This window comes from Saccopteryx leptura, chromosome 7, assembly GCF_036850995.1.
Source record: "Saccopteryx leptura isolate mSacLep1 chromosome 7, mSacLep1_pri_phased_curated, whole genome shotgun sequence".
NCBI classification, from domain to species: domain Eukaryota; kingdom Metazoa; phylum Chordata; class Mammalia; order Chiroptera; family Emballonuridae; genus Saccopteryx; species Saccopteryx leptura.
This window is the reverse complement of record NC_089509.1, coordinates 118,447,158-118,468,348: the sequence shown is the minus strand read 5'-3', so window position 1 is coordinate 118,468,348 and position 21,191 is coordinate 118,447,158. Positions and strand designations below refer to the sequence as shown.

At 58.6% G+C, this 21,191-nt stretch overlaps 2 protein-coding genes across 2 annotated transcripts in view; both read right to left on the bottom strand.

Moving 5' to 3' along the window:
- Nucleotides 1–610: 610 nt before the first annotated feature.
- PRLH (prolactin releasing hormone) lies at nt 611–1,377 on the bottom strand. Its single transcript, XM_066346525.1, has 2 exons — nt 1,278–1,377; nt 611–777 (listed from the first exon to the last, which is right to left on the bottom strand). Exons 1-2 carry the CDS (start codon nt 1,375–1,377, stop codon nt 611–613), a joined length of 267 nt encoding a protein of 88 aa, XP_066202622.1.
- A 3,430-nt stretch (nt 1,378–4,807) lies between these two features.
- Nucleotides 4,808–21,191, bottom strand: part of MLPH (melanophilin) — a 42,967-nt gene continuing 26,583 nt past the window's right edge. The window contains exons 9-16 of the mRNA XM_066345570.1: nt 19,183–19,322; nt 13,760–13,942; nt 13,265–13,420; nt 12,684–12,776; nt 11,824–11,880; nt 11,330–11,387; nt 10,700–10,800; nt 4,808–6,805 (exon numbers count right to left, since the gene is read on the bottom strand). Coding sequence (XP_066201667.1) covers nt 6,779–6,805; nt 10,700–10,800; nt 11,330–11,387; nt 11,824–11,880; nt 12,684–12,776; nt 13,265–13,420; nt 13,760–13,942; nt 19,183–19,322 — 815 coding nt within the window. The 3' untranslated portion in view covers nt 4,808–6,778. The remainder of the gene's footprint in view (nt 6,806–10,699; nt 10,801–11,329; nt 11,388–11,823; nt 11,881–12,683; nt 12,777–13,264; nt 13,421–13,759; nt 13,943–19,182; nt 19,323–21,191) is intronic.

The window sequence follows — 21,191 nt, the reverse complement described above, 5'->3', positions numbered from 1 at the left end:
TCTCCTCCCCACCGCCCGTGCCCAGGAGTGGGGGACGGGGGACGGGGTTCACGTGCCCCGAGCGCCCCCTGGCCAGCGGCCCACCGGAGCTCAGGAACAAGGTGGGTGGTCCTGTCCCGGGGTGTTCAGGTATGAGAGCTGAGGCTCAGAGAAGTCAAGGGGCTGAGCATCCCCTCATCCCAAAGCAGGTTACATCTGGGCAGGGGGGGGACACCCCCTGAGCGGCCTGAGGCAGGCAGCCAAGGGACCCGTGTGGGCAGGACGCAAGCTAGGTTCTGTCTCCCTGCTGTGGATTGGGAACAAGAAGCTCAATACTTTTTCTCCTCCAAGTACCAACCAGGGAGGGACCGGAGCTGGGGGAGGGGCAGGTGGCAGAGGCCTGAGTGGCCGTTCTGGCTGGACAGCACTGGGGACGGCACTGCGGGATGCCCGTGACTAGGATGGCCCCAGCTCCACTCCTCCCTGAAGGTGCCCCTGAACCCTGAGTGTCCCCCCTGCTTGTCACCACACAGACGCCTGTAAACTCGACCAGCTGCTTTTATTTGGGTTGAAGGGAAAGTGGCCCCTGGCGGAGGGGGAGGGGCGCACGGGGAGCAGGAGGCTGCTGGGGTCACCCCTCCAGCGCTGGGCTGTCCCCCGCCTCCTTCCAGGGGGAAGCTGCCCGCTGGTGCCAGAGGAGCGGCCTCTGGGAGTCCCTCAGGGCCTCTCTCCACCGGCCGAAGCGACCCACAGGCCTGATTCTGCGACTGGCGTACCAGGCGGGATCGATGTCCGGGGCTGCAGAGGAGAGTAGGAGCCGCCACAACTCGTGTCCCCGGGTGTGACAGTGTCCCGCCCCGTGGAGCTCTGGGCTCCCACCTGGGGGGTGGGGGTGGCAGGGCCCAGCATACACACTCGGTGCTCCCCCTGGGGGCTCTGAGCTCCCTGCAGCCGGGTCCCCCAGGCCGGGAGACCACCCGCAGAGGAGCGGCATCCAGAGCAGCTGGCGAGCCGGGACTTTGGGAAACAGGAATGCAGACTCACAGCAGCACCCAGGACCAGCTCCCCTTCCTGGCCTCCCCCCTTCTTGTGCCAGAGGAGAGCGAAGTCTGCTGGGCCCCAGGCCGCCCTGGTGGCGGGAAGTGAGCCCCTCAGATGTGTGCTGCACAGGGACACTGGGACGCAGGTGGCAGGGTCACTGACAGTCAGGCCAGTCCCCCGGGCCCTCTGCAAGGACGGTGCCCCAGTCTAGGAGGCGGCCGTGGCAGTGGGGGCGTGGGGAGCCCACGGGCACTCACTGTGGATCTCCACGGTGTGCGGGCGCGCCCGGCTGGCAGTGCCCTGCAGGACCAGCCCGAGCAGCAGCAGGCACAGGAGCGAGGCCTGCCACACCGTCATCCCCGTGGCTCCTCGCCGAGGCCCTGCGTGCGGCGGGTCCCCACTCAGGAGGGCGCAGCCTGGGGCAGAGGGGCAGGGGCAGCGTTAAACACGTGTGAGGGGGCATGTGCATAGAGCTGGGAGCCTTGGCTAACGGGAGCGCCGTGTGTGTGTGTGTGAGAGTGCATGCACATGAGGGTATGTGTGTGTGTCAGACGTGTATGAGGGGCACGTGTGCGTGCATGTGCCTCTGTGTACGTGTGAGAGGGCGCGTGTATGTGGGAGTGTGTGTGTGTGCGTGCGTTCCTCTGCTCTGTGCCGGGGTGCGCACAAGTGTGCACGTGGCAGAGTGCCCTGGCAAAGTCCTGCGCCCTCCCCGGACCCTGTCTGTCCCCTGTACAGTGAGACGCTGTCATCAGAAGGAACCAGCAGGTGTGGGGACCCGAGTCAGGCTGCGTGGAGACTGCTAGCAGGGCCCATCTTCTGATTTCCGGGGACCACTCCTCCGAGCAGGTGGCTGTTGCTGCCAGTCCAGCAGGTTTCCTGGCTGTATTCTCAGTAGGGTGACAGGAGTGGCCGTCACCCTGTGTCTCCACCATGGGCAGCACTAGAGCACTGGGAGCCCTGGGGGGGGCAGCAGTGGCCCTCGGACACAAAACTGTGCGGTGGCCGTCCCTGTCTGCCCTGCCCGTCGTGCCCAGCGCTAGCGTTGGCTGCCGGAAGAGCCAGCATGGCCTTTGGAGAGCCCCTACCCACACAGGGAGATCGGCAGAGACAGAGGGCAGGGTGGCCGGCCTCCCAGGCTACTCACTGTGCTTCCCCATGGTGGTGGCGAGCGCTGGCTGCCGCTGTCCTGAGCGGTGACTCAGTCCCCAGTCGGGAGCCAGCTCACCCCTTTTATAGCCCCAGGAGGAAGCAGCCGACCCCCCACCCTCCGTCCCCCCCTTCCCTCACGGGGCAGCATCAGAGTCTTTGTCAATTTTTTCTTCCATTTTTTTAAAACTCTCATCAGCAATGTGATTTGTCCCTTCCTGGGCTATATAATTTCATTTGGGCCAAGTGGTTTTAAAACACATTAGCCTCCCTTCTCCGTGCTGGCCTTGGGGCGGACTTCACAGCCAGAGCCGCGCGAGACACTGCCGCCCGCACAGACGGGGGCGGCCCGTCCTCTGCCGTCCTCTGCCCGTCCTCTGCCGTCCTCTGCCGTCCTCTGCCCGTCCTCTGCCCGTCCTCTGCCGTCCTCTGCCGTCCTCTGCCCGTCCTCTGCCGTCCTCTGCCGTCCTCTGCCGTCCTCTGCCCGTCCTCTGCCGTCCTCTGCCCGTCCTCTGCCCGTCCTCTGCCGTCCTCTGCCGTCCTCGGCCCGTCCTCTGCCGTCCTCTGCCCGTCCTCTGCCCGTCCTCTGCCGTCCTCTGCCCGTCCTCTGCCGTCCTCTGCCCGTCCTCTGCCGTCCTCTGCCCGTCCTCTGCCGTCCTCGGCCGTCCTCGGCCGTCCTCTGCCGTCCTCTGCCGTCCTCTGCCCGTCCTCTGGCCGTCCTCTGCCGTCCTCTGCCCGTCCTCTGCCCGTCCTCTGCCCGTCCTCTGCCGTCCTCTGCCGTCCTCTGCCCGTCCTCTGCCGTCCTCTGCCCGTCCTCTGCCGTCCTCTGCCGTCCTCTGCCATCCTCTGCCCGTCCTCTGCCCGTCCTCTGCCGTCCTCTGCCCGTCCTCGGCCCGTCCTCGGCCCGTCCTCTGCCGTCCTCTGCCCGTCCTCTGCCCGTCCTCTGCCGTCCTCTGCCCGTCCTCTGCCGTCCTCTGCCGTCCTCTGCCGTCCTCTGCCCGTCCTCTGCCGTCCTCGGCCCGTCCTCTGCCGTCCTCTGCGCCGCGCTGAAGGGAGGAGGCGCCCACGCCCCGCACGACAGTCTCACATCCCCGTGACCCGGCTCTGCCCTGTCCCGTCTCCGGTGCGGTTTTTTCTGCGGGGACATTCTTACAGGCAGACGACTCTCGTCCTATTTCTGTGACTTAGGACAGGTCCCTCTCTAGGCTTTGACAAGTCCTCGTAATTAGTGTGTAAAATAAACAAGTTTATCATCGTCACAAAATAAATATGTTGACTTTTATTAGAAAAGCCATTTCTGTACGTTTGGAAAGAATTGAACGCACACGGAAAAATAGGGAAAAAAATACACCAATCAAGTCAAAGAAGCGACCCTTTTCCACAGGTGATGTGATTCCTTCTCATGGGCTTCCACGTCTCTTCTGGGTCAAATCACCATGTTTATGTTTTGATTCTCTCTCTCTTTTTTTCCATTTAACAGTCATGTCCACAATTATTTATTGACGCCACTTGGAATGAGTGACGATATTATACTTGAACCTAAGAACCCAAGTTATTCGTGTTTTCCGAATAATTTGATTATGTCGAAGGTCACTACAAAGAGGAACCTCTCCAGGGGGGACAGACCTCTCGGTGGCCCTCCCGGATGTGCAGGGTTGTGACACGAACCTCATGTGACTCTGTCAGACTTCTAGGAAAACCTCAGGGCAGCACCCTGTCCCCTCCGAGGGAGCGGCTGACCATTCCTGGTGATGGCGGTGGGCTCCCCGGGGGTCTGGAGGCCGGGGCACTGGGCAGGGGACCAGCGGCAGGAGCACAGGGGTGTGGGCAGGTGCAGGGCTCTGGTGGTGGCTGCAGGGAGGTCACTGGGGACGTATTCTGTCTGAAGTCCTGGGGGGGGGGCAGTGTTAGCAGTGGCCAAGTGCTCCCAAGTGTTTCTTACGAATAGAGGTGATGGACCGCTGTCTGGAGGTGCCCTGCAGTCTGGGGGGTGGGTCTTCTGGGTGGTCCTCACGAATGTGTGTGCAGTCAGGCCACCTGGAGCAATGGGACTGTGAGACTGTAGGGTATAAGCATGGGAGCATGTGTGCACATGTGTGCTTGTGTGTATGTGTGCATGCATGTGCCTGTGTGTAATATGTGCGCCTGTGTGTACATGTGTACAATGTGTGTATGTGTGCATGCATGTGCCTGTGTGTAATATGTGCCTGTGTGCATGCATGTGCCTGTGTGTAGTGTGCCTATGTGCATGCATGTGCCTGTGTATACATGTGTGCACGTGTGCCTGTGTGTATATGTGCATGAATATGCCTGTGTACATGTGTGTGCACATGTGCTTGTATGTGTGCATGTATGTGCCAGCGTGTAATGTGTCTCTGTCTACATGCGTATGCACACGTGTGCTTCTGTGTATGTGTGTATGCATGTGCCTGTGTGTAATGTGTGTGCCTGTGTGTACATGTGTGGGCATATGTGCCTGTATGTGTAGCGGGGGGAAATGCACCCCTGTTCAGCAAAGTAGCTTCGTCACAGTGTGGGTGCCCTGCCCCTTTGACGGTTCACCAGTGGGTGGCTGCAGGCAGTGTGAGAAAAGAAAATTAAAGGCATCAGATGAGAAAAAAAAATCCTAAATAAAACATATTCTTCCATCACCATTTATTCTGCTTCCACCTCCCCTCTAAATAAAGCAGTAAAGGCACAAATCCCGCAATGTATGAAAACACCTAGTTCTCTTGACCAGTAAGGTTTATCCCAGGAAAGCAAGGGTTTTTTCGTGTTAGGAAAAGTCACGGAGGAGTCTGAGGTGAGACATGAGCTCCGAGGCGGTCTGGGAGACACAGAGGACAGGGGTCCAGCTCCGAGCTGGGTGGGCTCGTCTGGGAGCTTCGTGGGTGGGGGACGTGACACGTTCAGAGGTGGCAGGGGTTGGAGAGCTGAGGGACGGCCACGGGCTGCTCTGTGTGTAGCTCCTCAGCGAGACCATGGCCATGGATGGAACATGGCGTGAACAGGTTCTGGGGGACAGCACTCACCGTCCTATGATGGGAACATGCAGGGACCTGTCCAGGCAGCCAGGACTGTCTCTTCTCTGACTCCTAGGGGCTCACATCGACTCTAATGCACTTGGAGACTAAGGAAGGCTGTACGTAAAAAATCGACCCCCTTCTCGTTTACAGGAATCTTTGACTCATTTGCAGCATTGAGTTGGGAGAGACGCCCGTTAACCAGCCTCCATTCTGAGAAGGGGCACTGAGTCCCCTTTCCCACAAGTCCTGGCACAGTCTGAGGCGCTCAGCCGGTCCCTCGGGGGCTACCTGACCGTGAAACGCTGCGTTTGCCCTGGGAGCTGCCCGTGGACAACGAGACCCCTGTGGGGACCGTGACGTCACAGGCTCAGTGGGAGCACCGAGCTCATGGTGTGGAATCCAGGTGCCTGTGGGCGGGGCTGGTGCCATCCGTCCGGTCAGAAGACGGCTCATCACCACGGCCCTCGGGCCTCACTTCTCCGTCTCCCCCTTTGCGGTACCGGTCGGCCCGTTTGATAAAGACAAGTTAAAGCCTGACCCAAAGTCACTTCACAGAGGATAGAAATTGCATAGAGCTCAGGGGACGCTGCCTCACACCAAGGGCTCCGTGTCCTTCGTTGCATGCACGGCAGGCTTGAATTTAATCTAAACATTAAACAAAACCAGTGAACCCACGTAGGAAGCCACAGCGGGCTCAGGGAGGGGGATGTGACGACTGTTCCTATGCTTGGAGGCAGCTCTGGAGGGGTCCCAGCGGGCTCCTCTTCAAGCCGGATGAGCCTCACAGACACCCAGAAGAAGCCCTAAACCCTAGTCTGTCTGAGATGGAGGACTTAGGGCTCATCCACGGAACTGACGGCAGGTGGCCGGTGGGTACCACCCATCGGTGCTGGCCCTCTGGGACCCAGGCCGCTGCCGGTCCACCGAGAACCCCTGTGGGTCCTCTGCATCTGCACTGTTCACTGATCAAACGCTCGCTCACACTGTGTGCACCTCTGTCCTTGACCGCAGGGGAATGTCTCCCAGGGACCCCCAGATGAACTTGCAGACCAGGTATGTGCTGGGGGTGGGAAGGGGGCTCTATTCTCCTCTTGTTATTCAGCTGGTCTGAGTGGCTACTTGTGTTGATATCAATTTCCTTCTCCAGTCACACCCACACACAACACATGGCAAGAACATACAGACGGCTGGTGCATAACTGCTGGCCCTCTGCTCCACTCGTGACAGCCACAGAAGAAAGGCAGCAGTGGGAGGGGTGAAAGGTCACACCAGGTAGGTCTTCTGTGTGTCCTTCAGAAAGTTTGAACAGTGTTGTCCTGAAGGAAGGACACAGCTGAGACGTTTCTGGCAGATGGGAGCAGGCTGGCTTGAGAAGTTGACCGTGAATGTGGGGGAGCGGTTGCCGGTCTGAGGACCATTGTTGTTTTGCAGGTGGGGTCCCATCAGGGATGGTGTTTCTTCACTGGATGGCGCAGAGCGGAGAGCGCAGGGCAGATGGTGGGGGACACGATGGCTGTGTGTGGGGGGAAGTCAGGGCAGGGCCACACCGTTGCTATGTCCTGTTCCGGTGAACCTCTGCCCCCTTAGGGCGGGTGGATCATCACAGGTTTCTGCAAAGCACAAGCATGCACGTACACATAAGTGTGCACAGATGGGCACACACACACATGTACACATAAGCATGCACAGATGGGCACACACACACACACATAAGTGTGCACAGATGGGCACGCACGTACATGCACACATAAGCATGCACAGATGGGTGTGCACACAGATACACATATAAACATGCACAGATGGATGTGCACAGGGATGCACATACATGCACACATAAGCATGCACAGATGGGCATGCACATAGATGCATACATAGGCATGAACAGATGGATGTGCACACATATGCACACATAAGCATGCACAGATGGATGTGCACAGAGATGCACAATGCATGCACACATAAGCATGCACAGGGATACACACACATGCACACACAGATGGCCATGTGCACATATGCACACATAAGCGTGCACAGATAGGCATGCACACAGGGAGACACAAACTTGGACTTATGGGTTTGTATGTGGAAACACATGAGCATGTGCACAGACACACACAGGTGAATGAGTGTGCACACCACACAGGAGTGCACAAAGCTTCACACACACACACAGACATTGGCCAGAAGGCAGTACTCAACCCCTCCCTGCCTCTGTTCCCAGCTGATCATTTAACATTCTGGAACACGAAGGTACGTGCTCAGCCGAAAGCATTTGGATCCTCAGGTTCCCATGGACAGTTTCTTATCCTCTGTCATCAGTCATCCATGGGGATGGCCGTCCTCTGGCCACTGTCCAGATAGCCCCTTTCCTGGCTATGGTGGGCCATGCAGGAAGTCCCTGCGTACTTGTCCCTTGTTTGGGCTGGACTAATGATGGCCGTGTTGAGCACGCACGCCCCACCTCCGTCGCCAACACAAGACTCACACAGCCACCAATGCAGTATCCCCGCTTTTGTGCGTCTCTCTTATGAGATACCCTGACACCCTTTTTAAAAGTGGGGTCCACAGGAAAGAGAAGGCACCAGTGCAGACTCCTGGGGCTGCTGTGATGTCTGGCTCATGGGAGGCAGGTGCAGCCGGCAGGCCAGCTGCTGGAGGGACGTGGGTGTGAGGGCTGTGGGACTGAGGTGTGCAGACCTTGGTCGTGGCCACCAGACCCTGAGTCACCATGAGCATCCCGAGGACGTGGGCGTGACCCTGTGGCCCCAGAGGGCAGCTGTTTCAAGCTGTCCCAGTGCTGCGTTTGCAGAAGGTGCTGGGGTTGCCTCAGACAGGAGGGACCCGCCTGAGGAAAGTGGCTGTCCTGGTGCTGAAAACAGGGACTTCGGGGCCAGAAAAGGGCCTTCAAGGTGCACTCTGTAGGAGCTGAGGCCACCACTCTGCTGGACACAGCCTGAAATGTCCTGGGTTTGAGAGGAGCTGGGAAGATGGTTCTGGGGGGAGCCCTCTCCTACGGAAGGAAGTCTGGGGACAGTCTTGACCTTGGCGTCTGCCCGGAGACGTGGCTGAACGATCTCATGGACTGTCCCCTCGCCTGGGTGTCCTCACTGTTCCATTGACTGTCCCCTCACCTGGGTGTCCTCACTGTCTCATGGACTGTCCCCTCGCCTGGGTGTCCTCACTGTCCCATTGACTGTCCCCTCGCCTGGGTGTCCTCACTGTCTCATGGACTGTCCCCTTGCCTGGGTGTCCTCACTGTCTCATGGACTGTCCCCTTCTCTGACTGTCCTCACTGTCTCATGGACTGTCCCCTCGCCTGAGTGTCCTCACTGTCTCATGGACTGTCCCCTTCTCTGACTGTCCTCACTGTCCCATGGACTGTCCCCTTCTGAGTGTCCTCACTGTCCCATTGACTGTCCCCTCGCCTGAGTGTCCTCACTGTCCCATGGACTGTCCCCTCGCCTGAGTGTCCTCACTGTCCCATTGACTGTCCCCTCTCCTGAGTGTCCTCACTGTCCCATTGACTGTCCCCTCGCCTGGGTGTCCTCACTGTCCCATTGACTGTCCCCTTCCCTGAGTGTCCTCACTGTCTCATGGACTGTCCCCTCGCCTGAGTGTCCTCACTGTCCCATTGACTGTCCTCTCGCCTGAGTGTCCTCACTGTCCCATTGACTGTCCCCTTCCCTGAGTGTCCTCACTGTCTCATGGACTGTCCCCTCGCCTGAGTGTCCTCACTGTCTCATGGACTGTCCCCTTCCCTGAGTGTCCTCACTGTCTCATGGACTGTCCCCTTCCCTGAGTGTCCTCACTGTCTCATGAACTGTCCCCTTCCCTGAGTGTCCTCACTGTCTCATGAACTGTCCCCTTCCCTGAGTGTCCTCACTGTCTCATGAACTGTCCCCTTCTGAGTGTCCTCACTGTCCCATTGACTGTCCCCTTTCCTGACTGTCCTCACTGTCTCATGGACTGTCCCTTTCTCTGAGTGTCCTCACTGTCATATGGACTGTCCCCTTTCCTGACTATCCTCACTGTCTCATGGACTGTCCCCTTCCCTGAGTGTCCTCACTGTCTCATGAACTGTCCCCTTCTCTGAGTGTCCTCACTGTCTCATGGACTGTCCCCTCGCCTGAATGTCCTCACTGTCTCATGAACTGTCCCCTTCCCTGAGTGTCCTCACTGTCTCATGAACTGTCCCCTTCCCTGACTGTCCTCACTTTCCCATTGACTGTCCCCTTCCCTGACTGTCCTCACTGTCTCATGGACTGTCCCTTTCTCTGAGTGTCCTCACTGTCATATGGACTGTCCCCTTCCCTGACTGTCCTCACTGTCTCATGGACTGTCCCCTTCCCTGAGTGTCCTCACTGTCTCATGAACTGTCCCCTTCTCTGAGTGTCCTCACTGTCTCATGAACTGTCCCCTTCCCTGAGTGTCCTCACTGTCTCATGAACTGTCCCCTTCTCTGAGTGTCCTCACTGTCTCATGGACTGTCCCCTTCTCTGAGTGTCCTCACTGTCTCATGGACTGTCCCCTTCCCTGAGTGTCCTCACTGTCTCATGAACTGTCCCCTTCTCTGAGTGTCCTCACTGTCTCATGGACTGTCCCCTCACCTGAATGTCCTCACTGTCACATGGACTGTACCCTCACCTGAGTGTCCTCACTGTCTCATGGACTGTCCCCTTCTCTGAGTGTCCTCACTGTCTCATGGACTGTCCCCTTCCCTGGGTGTCCTCACTGTCTCATGAACTGTCCCCTTCTCTGAGTGTCCTCACTGTCTCATGGACTGTCCCCTTCCCTGAGTGTCCTCACTGTCTCATGGACTGTACCCTCACCTGAGTGTCCTCACTGTCCCATTGACTGTCCCCTTTCCTGACTGTCCTCACTGTCTCATGGACTGTACCCTCACCTGAGTGTCCTCACTGTCTCATGAACTGTCCCCTTCCCTGGGTGTCCTCACTGTCTCATGGACTGTCCCCTTCCCTGGGTGTCCTCACTGTCTCATGGACTGTCCCCTTCCCTGAGTGTCCTCACTGTCTCATGAACTGTCCCCTTCCCTGGGTGTCCTCACTGTCTCATGGACTGTCCCCTTCCCTGACTGTCCTCACTGTCTCATGAACTGTCCCCTTCCCTGAGTGTCCTCACTGTCTCATGGACTGTCCCCTTCCTGAGTGTCCTCACTGTCTCATGGACTGTCCCCTCGCCTGGGTGTCCTCACTGTCTCATGGACTGTACCGTCACCTGAATGTCCTCAGTGTCACATGGACTATCCCTTTCTCTGAGTGTCCTCACTGTCATATGAACTGTCCCCTTCCCTGAGTTCAGACCTGCCCCAGGGCAAGCAGAGACCCATGATTGATGTATCTTGTAACTTTAAGAAAAGCTTCCCATTTTTGTTTCAATCTTTTGCCAACTTTACCCCAATTTTCTTTATTCAGAGTACTTATCAGTGAGTTCTCTGACCAGCCACAGCATTTTGAAGACACCGCGGGGAGCGTGATGAAACTTACCGCAAAGCTGTGGTGGGCGGTCCCCCGCCGGCCGCTGGGGTTTCTCTGTGTCAGGGACCCGCGGTACACCGACTTCCGATCGAAGGACTCGTCATCTCTGTCTTTGGTGGGTGGGGGAAACAGAGGGGTCGAGCTTATGAATCACAAACTCACCCCAAACAAGTGTCTTCGCCTCCCAAGACATGAACAAAGTAGCCTTTGCAGAAGTTTTCTCAGCACTCAAGAGTTTCAGCCAAGCATCTGCATTTTAGCCGCTGTGCAAATTAACACTTGGGTCTGACCCTGTCTCCCTGGTTTTGGAGCAGGCATGAAAGCCCTACCTCTCTGGGTCCCCAAAAATGTTCACGGTGGGCAAAACAACAGAAACGTCCTTGCACTAGTATGTGTGGCACGCCCGCTGTTTTCTTTACCGCTGTGATTGGACAGCGGGTCCGAGGGGTCTGGGGCCTCTGACCCTCAGAGGAGGGCCTTTCTCCGGGGCTTTGGGTGTGAAATTAACCACATCGGGTGCAGAGCATGAGCTTCTATGTGGGTTCCACAGTTTACTAGAAATGCAGAGCTCCCCCCCCCCCATGTCTCAGGGCCATCTCTCAGCTCGTGGCGGGAATGAGGGGAGCAGGGGACACTTACCTTGACCTGTAGGGGAACCACTGACCCCCCTCCTCAGAAGGTAGGGCATGGCCATCACCTGGGAGGAAGAAGACACCGCTGGGCTTGGCTTCACTCAGCTGTGGTTTTCAGAAACCACGGGGAGCCACTGGGGACTTATCATTCTTCCAGATTCTAATTCAGCACGGGGAGCTATTTTCTGTTCTTTGGCAATGTTCTAACTTTTAACAATATCTTGATGCCATGTCATCCATCAATCGAGCACCAAGTGCCAGGATGTGAGAGACAGGTTAGCTTCGGGGGTGGAGGGCTGCCTAGTTCAGGTGCTGTGGGCGCGGGGCTTCCACCCATGTCCACTCCCGCCCCCCCCCCCCGGCTCAGGGCGTCTCTGAGGCCACTGACCCGTGAGACTTGCCCAGTTCCCGACCACCCCGTGGACCTGTCAGGTGTCTGGAGAAGGCGTGTCAACCTTTTACCCTTCGTGTGGCCTCTGGAGGGCGGAGGGAATCACACACCTGCAGCTCCTCCGTGGGGCTCTGCTTAACCTTCCCAGCCAGCCGGGGAAGAAGTATCTGGAGGAGAGGGAAGAAGCCGGTGTTCTGACTGCCCGGTGTGACCCCAGCCACGGGGGGGTGGGGGTCGCTGGACACAGGAGGGACGTCCTCTTCCAACACTCGGGCAGAGAGGTGGGGAAGGCGCGTGGGCCCGGCCAGACATACCACCCCGTGCTCTGGGACGAGGGCGGCCAGGTCTGGCCAATCAACATACAGAAGGCCCTGTTCGCTTTGAATCCCAGACAAACGACAAATTGTTTCTCAGTGGCTGTGCCCAGTACTGCACGGGATACACGGACACTGGAGAATGATTGGTCGTTCATGCGACATTTGGCTCTCACTGGGCACCCTGACCCTGCGTGCTGCCCGGCAGTCCTGTCTGGGCCCCTCTTTCATTTCGGCCAGATCTCCTCACCAGTGTGATTCCATCTGAACATCCCCGACTTGATTCAGGAGAGGAGGATGCTGTGGGGACCCCCCCCCCTTGTTCTGGTCACACCCATGTCACCACTGGCAGTTTAGTGAGTTGCCAACACAAGGTGTCATCTTTCGGTGGCTTCCTTTGCACTTGAAACTGTGTGTGCGTGTGGGCGTGCTCCCAGGGCCCCTCATAAAGCACTTTCTCCCGGAAAACAATAATAAACGAAGAAGAACTCGCACAGGGCACAGTCCCCCGGTGGCTGGAGGCTGTTAGGACGCTGAGGCTGCCACTTCAAGGAGGGGGAGGTGGCGGCCTGGGGCTCTCAGTTTCAGGCCCGTGGGTGGCCGTGGGCTCCTGGCCAGGTGTCACCCAGCCCCCAGGGCGCCGGGTGTCCACTCACCGGGAGCTTGGACCTCCTGCGGGGCTTTCCTGAGGGCCTCACGGTGAGGCCAGCGGCCCGCAAGGCTGCGATCCTGGACTCGATCTCCGAAACCTAGGGGAACGGTGAAGGACAGACAGACGTCACCAGGACGTCCCATCTCGGCGTCACCGTGCCGTGAGAGCAGCCGTCTGATTCACCGTGTTTCCCCTGAAGGTTGGGTCCCACCCAGATGCACTTCCTGGGGGTCCCGTTTCGTGCAGGTGTCCGGGTGGGGAGCAGCGGTCCTGAGCCCCGGCCCCGGGGCTGTCCTAGAGTCCGCCCCTGCCTCTGGGGGGGGGGGGGCGCCCCTCCCTGGGGGCGGGGCGTGGTGAGAGCCCGCCTCTCTCTGCTGCCACTCAAACGCTGTCCGCCCCTCGGGGTGGGGGTGTGGTGGGGACAGTGGGGTGCGATTCCCACGGGGACCCCCACGCTCCTGTTCTGGAGCCGGTAGGCGCTGCTGTGGGGGAGCCGCTGGGGGACCCTCCCCGGCCGTCAGCCCTTGGGGGCCCCACCACTGTCCATCCTGGGGAGCCCTCTGGTCCCGGCGGCCGCGGGGCTACCTCGCTCTCCGCCTGTTGAACCTCGGAGGCCGCCACGGCCACCCTGTTCTCCAGCTCCGACAGCGCCTCGTCCGGCGTCCGGGCGGCCTGGGCGGGGTCCCGAGGGCCGGGGGGCCTCTCTTCCCACCTGGGTGTCCGGCCCGCCGAGGTGTGCACCTGGGGGGGGCACTGGCCGTGAGTACAGCAGGGGGGCGCGGGCTCTCACCGGCCAGGGTCTCGCCCTCAGGGTCCTCTTCTCCTCGGGCCTGGAGCGGGGCGGCCAGGCGGTCAGCAGGGGCCGGGCAGCTCCTAACGGGACCCTCCGTGACCGCCTGGGGCTGGGCGGCTGGCTTAGCTGCAGACCGCTGACCCCTCACGCCGCCTCCGCCTGGTCCCACGGTGACCGCAGACCGCTGACCCCTCACGCCGCCTCCGCCTGGTCCCACGGTGACCGCAGACCGCTGACCCCTCAGGCCGCCTCTGCCCGGTCCCCGGTCACTGCCGGGGCGGCCTTACCTCTGCGGTCCTCCCAGGACGGTCCTCCCAGGGGGGGCTCCTGTCCAGCCCCAGCCCCTCATCCTTGCCCTCCTCCTCGGACGACGCCCGCCGGTCACTGACGCTGCTGGTCAGCTCCTCCAGCTTTCTCCTGAGGGTCTCCTCCTCCACGTCGGCGGCAGTGGGCTCGCTGGCGCCCGGACACTGGAACAAGCAGGGGAGCCGGTCTGGTTCTGGGGGTCCCGTCAGCACCACGCTCTGCGGCCCCACCCCCGAGCCCACCCGAGGCTCCCGCTGAGGCCGGGGGCTCCACCCGGTCCCCACGTGAGCCAGCCCCACGTGCCCATGCTGGGCCCAGTCCTGGCCTTCCAGAACCGGGCTCTGCAGGGTGAGCTGTTCCTGGTGATCCTGACAGACTGGGCTATCAAAGACCCACCATTCATTTCTTTAGACATTTATTTTTAAGTGCAGTTGACATACAATATTCTGTTAGTCCCTTGTGTGCAGCATGGTGATGTGACACATACCTTACGAAGTGGTCACCCTGATCAGTCGAGTGCCCGCCTGTCACCGGACGTAGTTGTCAGGGTATCACTGGCCCCATCCCCTCTGCCATAGTTACAGCCCCGTGACTTAATTTACAGGTGGACGCGTGTAATTTTTCATCCCCTTCCGCTCTCGTGCCCGACCCTCCAACCTCCCCCTTGGCAACCATCGGTTTGTTCCCTGCATCTCTTGAGTTTGTTTCTGATTTATTTATTTATTTATTTACTTAAGATCCCACAGATAAATGACATCGGGTGGCTCTGGTCTTTCTCTGTACGACTCTTTTTTTTATTATTTACTTTCTTTTTTTTCATTTTTTTCATTTTTCTGAAGCTGGAAACAGGGAGAGACAGTCAGACAGACTCCCGCATGTGCCTGACCAGGATCCACCCGGCACGCCCACCAGGGGCGACGCTCTGCCCACCAGGGGGCGATGCTCTGCCCATCCTGGGCGTCGCCATATTGCGACCAGAGCCACTCTAGCGCCTGGGGCAGAGGCCACAGAGCCATCCCCAGCGCCCGGGCCATCCTTGCTCCAATGGAGCCCCGGCTGCGGGAGGGGAAGAGAGAGACAGAGAGGAAAGCGCGGCGGAGGGGTGGAGAAGCAAATGGGCGCTTCTCCTGTGTGCTCTGGCCGGGAATCGAACCCGGGTCTTCCGCACGCTAGGCCGACGCTCTACCGCTGAGCCAACCGGCCAGGGCCCTGTACGACTTCTTTCACCGAGCCTGACACCCTCTCGGTCCATCCGTGTGCAGCAAACGGCAAGGTTTTATCCTTTACGATGGCTGGGTCAGGCTCCTCTGTGTCTACGAACCACACCTCTTTTTTAAAAATTTCCATTATTAATGAATTGACTGATGGGTTGACTTTCAGAGAGAGAGGACGGGAGACAGACAGACACAGAGACACATCGACCTGTCGCCCCCCTTATTCATGCCGCCAGCCCAGCGGTTGGTTCTGGTAGGTTCTGTATGTCCGGACGTCGCTCTGCCCAACGCAGTACCCGCCCGGGGCCCGAACCAACTCTTCTTTACCCCCTCATCGATGGAGGAGCACCCGCGCTGTTTCCCTGCCGGGGCTGGTGTAAATAACACTGCAGGTATCTTTACTAATTATTATTATTCTTTCGTTTGTGCCTTGTTGGCACCTCCACCTCCTTTAACAAAGGGGCTGTGGGGCCCTGTCATCAGGCGGGTCAGCAGACTCCCCACCGCCGACGTGCGCTTAGTCACCACAAAACTCTGCAGCGAGAGACGGCACCGTGCCTGGGACACAGCCCGCTCCCAGCAGCGCGGCCGCGGAGACACCAGACTCCCCCACCTGTGGGTGCAGAGCTGATGCCGCCTCCAAGGCCACGACGCGGGGAGGGGACCCTTGACACCCATCTGCCATGCCGCGGGTCCCGGAACCCCCAGCAGGAGCTGGGGGCGCGCACTGGGAGGACGACCAGGGCAGGAGAGGAGACGCATTCGCCGAGACCGGGGAGCGGGACCCGGAAAACTCTGGCGTCCCATCCCGACAGCACAGGAAGGCGTGCATTTACCATACCCGGCTCAGCAAACAAAAAGCTATTACCTGGCAAGAGCCTCGGGTCACTCGGGGGCCCGGGAGCCACACAAGGTGACCACCTGAAGTGACTAACTGTGCAGCTTCCTCACCCCTGAGTCATCGGAAGCTATTAGCTCCCAGACGGGGACACGAGAAGATCTATTCTCATCTGGTGTCCTCCCAGCCCGGCAGAGGTGGCCTTCCTGCTGTCACCTCCCCCGAGGCCCTGCTGGCTCAGGGACAGGGACACGCTCTCGGGCGGTTCGGGAGGGAATTAGTCGGACGCTCAAGGCGCTGAGAGCTCTGAGCGGGCGGAGCTGCCCGAAGAGAGGAGCGAGGGTCTCGCTCTGGAGTGGCCGCCGGTAACTGAAACCCCCCCTCTGGTGGCTCTCAGAAGTCTAAAGAGACAGCGATCAATCAACACCCGTGGGGGCGGGTGCCCTGCGAACAGCCGCGTCCCCCCGAGGAGGAGGGCATCTGGCTGCTACTTCAGGCCTGAGGAGGAGGAAGGAGCCTGACCCTTCCAGGGCCCGACGGAGTCATTGTGAAATGTCACTTCTGGAGTGAAAAGAAAGGAAAACATCCCATGATGTTAACTGGGAGCACTCTCACCTGGGGTTGGGGGAGGGGCGTGGGCAGCACCGAGCCATGCAAAGGCAGCGGGCACCGGGCTGTGGGCACCAGGCTGTGGGCACCAGGCAGCGGGCACCGGGCTGTGGGCACCAGGCAGCGGGCACCGGGCTGTGGGCACCAGGCAGCGGGCACCGGGCTGTGGGCACCGGGCTGTGGGCACCAGGCAGCGGGCACCGGGCTGTGGGCACCGGGCTGTGGGCTCAGGCTGTGGGCACTGGGCTGTGGGCACCAGGCAGCGGGCACCGGGCTGTGGGCACCAGGCTGTGGGCACCAGGCAGCGGGCACCGGGCTGTGGGCACCGGGCTGTGGGCTCAGGCTGGCACTCTGAGCAAGGCCAGGGCAGCACCCAGGCCCCTCAGGAGGAGGGAGCCCTCCAGGATGACATGCACATGGCGGACACAACACAACCCTGGTTCTCTACCTGGTGTCGAGAGTGGCCTGCTTCTCAGGTACTCAAGAGCCACCTTCATGACACTGGCTGTGTCTCTCCCTCTGCTCTGGTGGTGGCATCTGTCCCCGTGTGACCCCCCCCGCCAGCTGTCAGGATTACCATGCCGCCAGACAGACACGTGCGGACATCACGCTCAGTAGGAACGGGTGCTTTCAACGCGTGTGTGCAAAATTTACAATTTACAAACACGATTCAGACATAGGCCATGTGTTGAAACGCACAACCACCACTTGGCACAGGTGAGGCTCTGTGGGGAAACTGAGTCACTGTCTGCAGCCCGAGCACAGCATCGATGGCCCCGGAGGGGGGCTGTCTCTCGGGAGTGACGGGCTCGCCGCTCACCTCAGTGAGGGCTACGTGCCAGGGCTCCGTCCCTGCCCTTGGGTGGCACACCGGGCCATCTTTGGCTTTTTCTTGGCATGAGCAATTCTTTCTAGAAAGTCTTTCCTCCCCCAGGAAGTCCTAACCAGGGGTACAAAAGCAGAGGCTGGCAACAGGAGGGCCGTTCGGATTGGCCCCAATAAAACCCTGTTCTCCAGAACTCAGGGCGTGTCCTCCCCTGCCCCACCCCGCCCCGCCCCGGGGCAGCAGCCCCGCCACAAAGACCCTTTGAGCGTCTGTCCTGGTCGTCACTGCCACGCGGAGACCCTGCTGTGTGTGTGTAGACGCAGCTCTTCACGGCACCGCCCCCCTCCCCATAGAAAGCCCCGCACGGGCACAGTCTAGGTGAGATGCCGGTCGGAGTCAAGAGAGTCGGTAGGAATAAATGAAGGATAAAGATTTCAGGGATAAGATACAAGCGTGAAACAGAAAATTCAAGGACACGGACAGGACAATTAGTATCCACCGGGATATGTATTTTACTAAGAGTTACTAGAGGTGTTAAATTAAGAACTTACTAAAAACCGACAGTTTAATTCTAGTCTTCATCCCATTGTCTCCTGACTAGGGCACAGGGGGTTCCTCTCCCACTGTGGTTCTACCACGTGGGGAGGTCTCTATGCTGGCAGGTCTCTAACCCAGGATGGTATTTATCTCAGTGGGGGTGGGAGGTCTTTATTCTGGGGAGGTCTCTATCCCGGGGAGTTCTCTATCCTGCTAACATTTGGTCAGCCTCTCCACCTGACACCGTCTGGCCTGTGGCTCCCTGGGCAGGGAGCCCCACAAATGCATCCCTCCAAATATCCCAGGAGGGGTCCTGGCCGGAGCCCCATGCCAGGCACCGGCCTGTGGAGGAAGCCGGACCTGCCGGCACTACTCCAGGCCCCTGCAAACGTGCGTGAGACCAGCCATTGGCACAGCTTTGGCTCAGGATTCTCAGCCTCATCTGGGCTCCATGCCTCAAGAGTCATCAGTTACAAAATAGCCCCAATGCCACAATTTTATCCATTGGAGTCAGGGTCCCAGCGCAGACTTTGGTGGGTCTGTACCAACCTCATGGTCACGTTGCTCTTGCATAACACAAGATTGCCTTTCCCCCCAGTAAATGCACTTGCTGGGATCTAATTAACTGCTTGTGAGCGGGCGTGTGGTTTATATCCAGGGGCAGGAGCCCGTGGAATGCGAAGGAACCTTGGGATGAGTTATGTCACAAATCAGGGTCTCCAGTGTGAGACCAGTTCTCACTAGATTAACAGGTCTCAAGCCCTCTAAGATGAATTTTCTTAAAACTGGTATCAAGTCTGTCAAAGGTATAAAACAACAAGCTATTGTTTCCTCTTGTAAAAGGCATGATACTCGATAGAGTATAAAATGTAGATTTTCACCCAGAAGAATGGAGATCTGACGCTCGCTACAAAGTAGATGAACCATGTGCATTACCCTAAGAGAAAGAAGCTGGTCACAGAAGGTTACATGTTGTCTGATTCCAGAATCTCATTAGAGGAAACATCAGCCTAGGCAAAGACACAGAGAGAGAAGGCAGGCTGAAGGAGGTGGCCAGGGCTGGGGCCGGGGGCTTGGGGCTAACTGCTGACGGCGCCGGCTTTCCTTGGGGGGACGAAGATGTTTTGGAACGCACAGAGGGAACGTACCACCCGCGACTGAGCTGTTCCCTTTGAAGCGGTTCGTTTTGCATGTGAATTTCACTTTGCTAAAAAAAAACGTACATTCTGATGACATCACTTAACCTCTGTGAAGTAGGCGTGTGCCACCTTATAGCTTTAAACCAGGGAAAACTGTCATTTCTCTGATCCCACTCAGTGTCTAGGTGAGAAGGCTCCACCCACAGGCGCTCCCCAGAGGAGTCTCCCCAGGTTAGGGTACCTGGCTCTCTGCCGACATCCAGCCTCTCGGTCTGGGATGCGGGGCGGCCGCCCTGGGGGCCCGGGCGCTCTCTTCATCGGAGGCGTCCACGTTGGTCACGGCCTGGGAGGGGGGCTGTCTGCTCCCCACGACACTCGTCTCTGTGGAGTGACAGTCGGCTCGGATTATTTGGGGTGAGAGAATGAAGCCAATGGACATGTTTTTCCAAAAAAAAAAGATGACAGATCAAAGAAAAAAAAGACATGATTATATTCTTGATGTTATGGGGACAAGATCCTTCAACCAAAATAAGCCCCACAAAAGGCACTTCCGGAAACAGAGGCCCGGCCCGGGCACGCACGGGGGCCTGGGTGATGTCCAAGCCACGTTGGCAAGGCAAGTGGCATGTAACTACCCCACGCTGAGTTCCCTGTGCGTGAAACGTGGCAGGCGTGGGTCCCGGAAGTTTCCAAGAGTGAAGGTGACTTTTGGAAGTCCTTCCACACCGGTCACTGCGGGCTGCTTTTGTGCCGGAAGCGATGGGCAGATGTTGGGGGACATGAGTCACTTGCAACGTGGCTTCAAATGCTTACTTCTGGGCCCCAGTGGGGAAGTTCACCATCCCCACGTCCCCACCAAAGAGTACCCACCCGCACACAGCCGCATGGGAGACGGGGGAAGGAGGAGTCCCCAGGGTTGACCCTCCCGTGGAGGGTACCGCCCATGTGACCCTGCACGGGAAAGTCACGCGTGACCAGGTACTTCTGTGCCTGCTATGCGTCAGGCTGCATGAGTTCTGCCAACAACCTGGATGAGCTTGGACAATGGCCCAGGCTCCAGGTGAGGCTCCAGCCCTGGTCACACTCTGGTCTCAGCCTGGGGGACCCTGTGATGACGACATAATTAAGCTGTGCCTGGACTCCTGGCCACGGGTAGATACTGAATGCGTATTTGTTTTAAGCTGGTGATTTTGTGATCATTTGTTACCAGCCACAGGTAACAGGTACAACTTAATGTCTACAATGGTGGGGTGAGTTAGGTATTGAAAACCCCTTTTGCAAATGAGTAAACTGAGGCACAGGGGTTAAGCGGCTCGATGGAGTAGCACACCGGCTGCCATCAAATCTCAGACCACAAACCTTAGCTGCCGATCACACCCCAACACACTCCTGTCTTACCTCACACAGAGCGACATAGTCCCAATTTAAAAAGTGGGGTGAAGGCCCTGGCCGGTTGGCTCAGTGGTAGAGCGTCGGCCTGGCGTGTAGAAGTCCCGGGTTCGATTCCTGGCCAGGGCACACAGGAGAAGCGCCCATCTGCTTTTCCACCCCTCCCCCTTTCCTTCCTCTCTGTCTCTCTCTTCCCCTCCCACAGTCGAGGCTCCATTAGAGCAAAGATGGCCCAGGCGCTGGGGATGGCTCCTTGGCCTCTGCCCCAGGTGCTAGAGTGGCTCTGGTTGCAACATGGCGACGCCCAGGATGGGCAGAGCATCGCCCCCTGGTGGGTGTGCTGGGTGGATCCCGGTCGGGCGCATGCGGGGAGTCTGTCTGACTGTCTCTCCTGGTTTCTAGCTTCAGAAAAATACAAAAAAAAATAAATAATAATAATAAAAAAAAATAAAAGGTGGGGTGAAAAATGTGTCTTAACATCAACGAGATATGGTGGCCAGTCAGCAGAGCCGGGCTTGCAGCTCAGAACTGCAGGCCTCCCAAGTGCCTGTGCTCCGCGGGCCAGTCTCTCTCTGCCTCCCCCAACCTTGCCCCCACCCCCGCACCCCCCGCCCCGCCACCGGGCCCTCCACGTGGCTGATTAAGGACCACGGGAGGAAATGAGGGTGTCCAAGTCTGGATGCTCAGTCAATACAGATTGACTTAGTCATGATTTAGGGGGAAAGTAAAAAGCTGGCCCGCCCCCCACCCAACGCCTCCAGGATGCGAATGGGCGTGTGACTCATGAGATTACGGTCTATAACATAATGAAAAGGGAGCAGGAGAAGGGGACCAGCGTCTTAACCACATTTCGCAGCCTGT

What these genes read in the sequence shown, in the direction of transcription:
- PRLH (XM_066346525.1), bottom strand. Translation starts at nt 1,377, where the DNA reads ATGACGGTGTGGCAGGCCTCGCTCCTGTGCCTGCTGCTGCTCGGGCTG. An exon ending in GCACACCGTGGAGATCCACA is followed by an intron (nt 778 to 1,277) that starts GTGAGTGCCCGT and finishes TCTCCTCTGCAG; the next exon opens with CCCCGGACATCGATCCCGCC.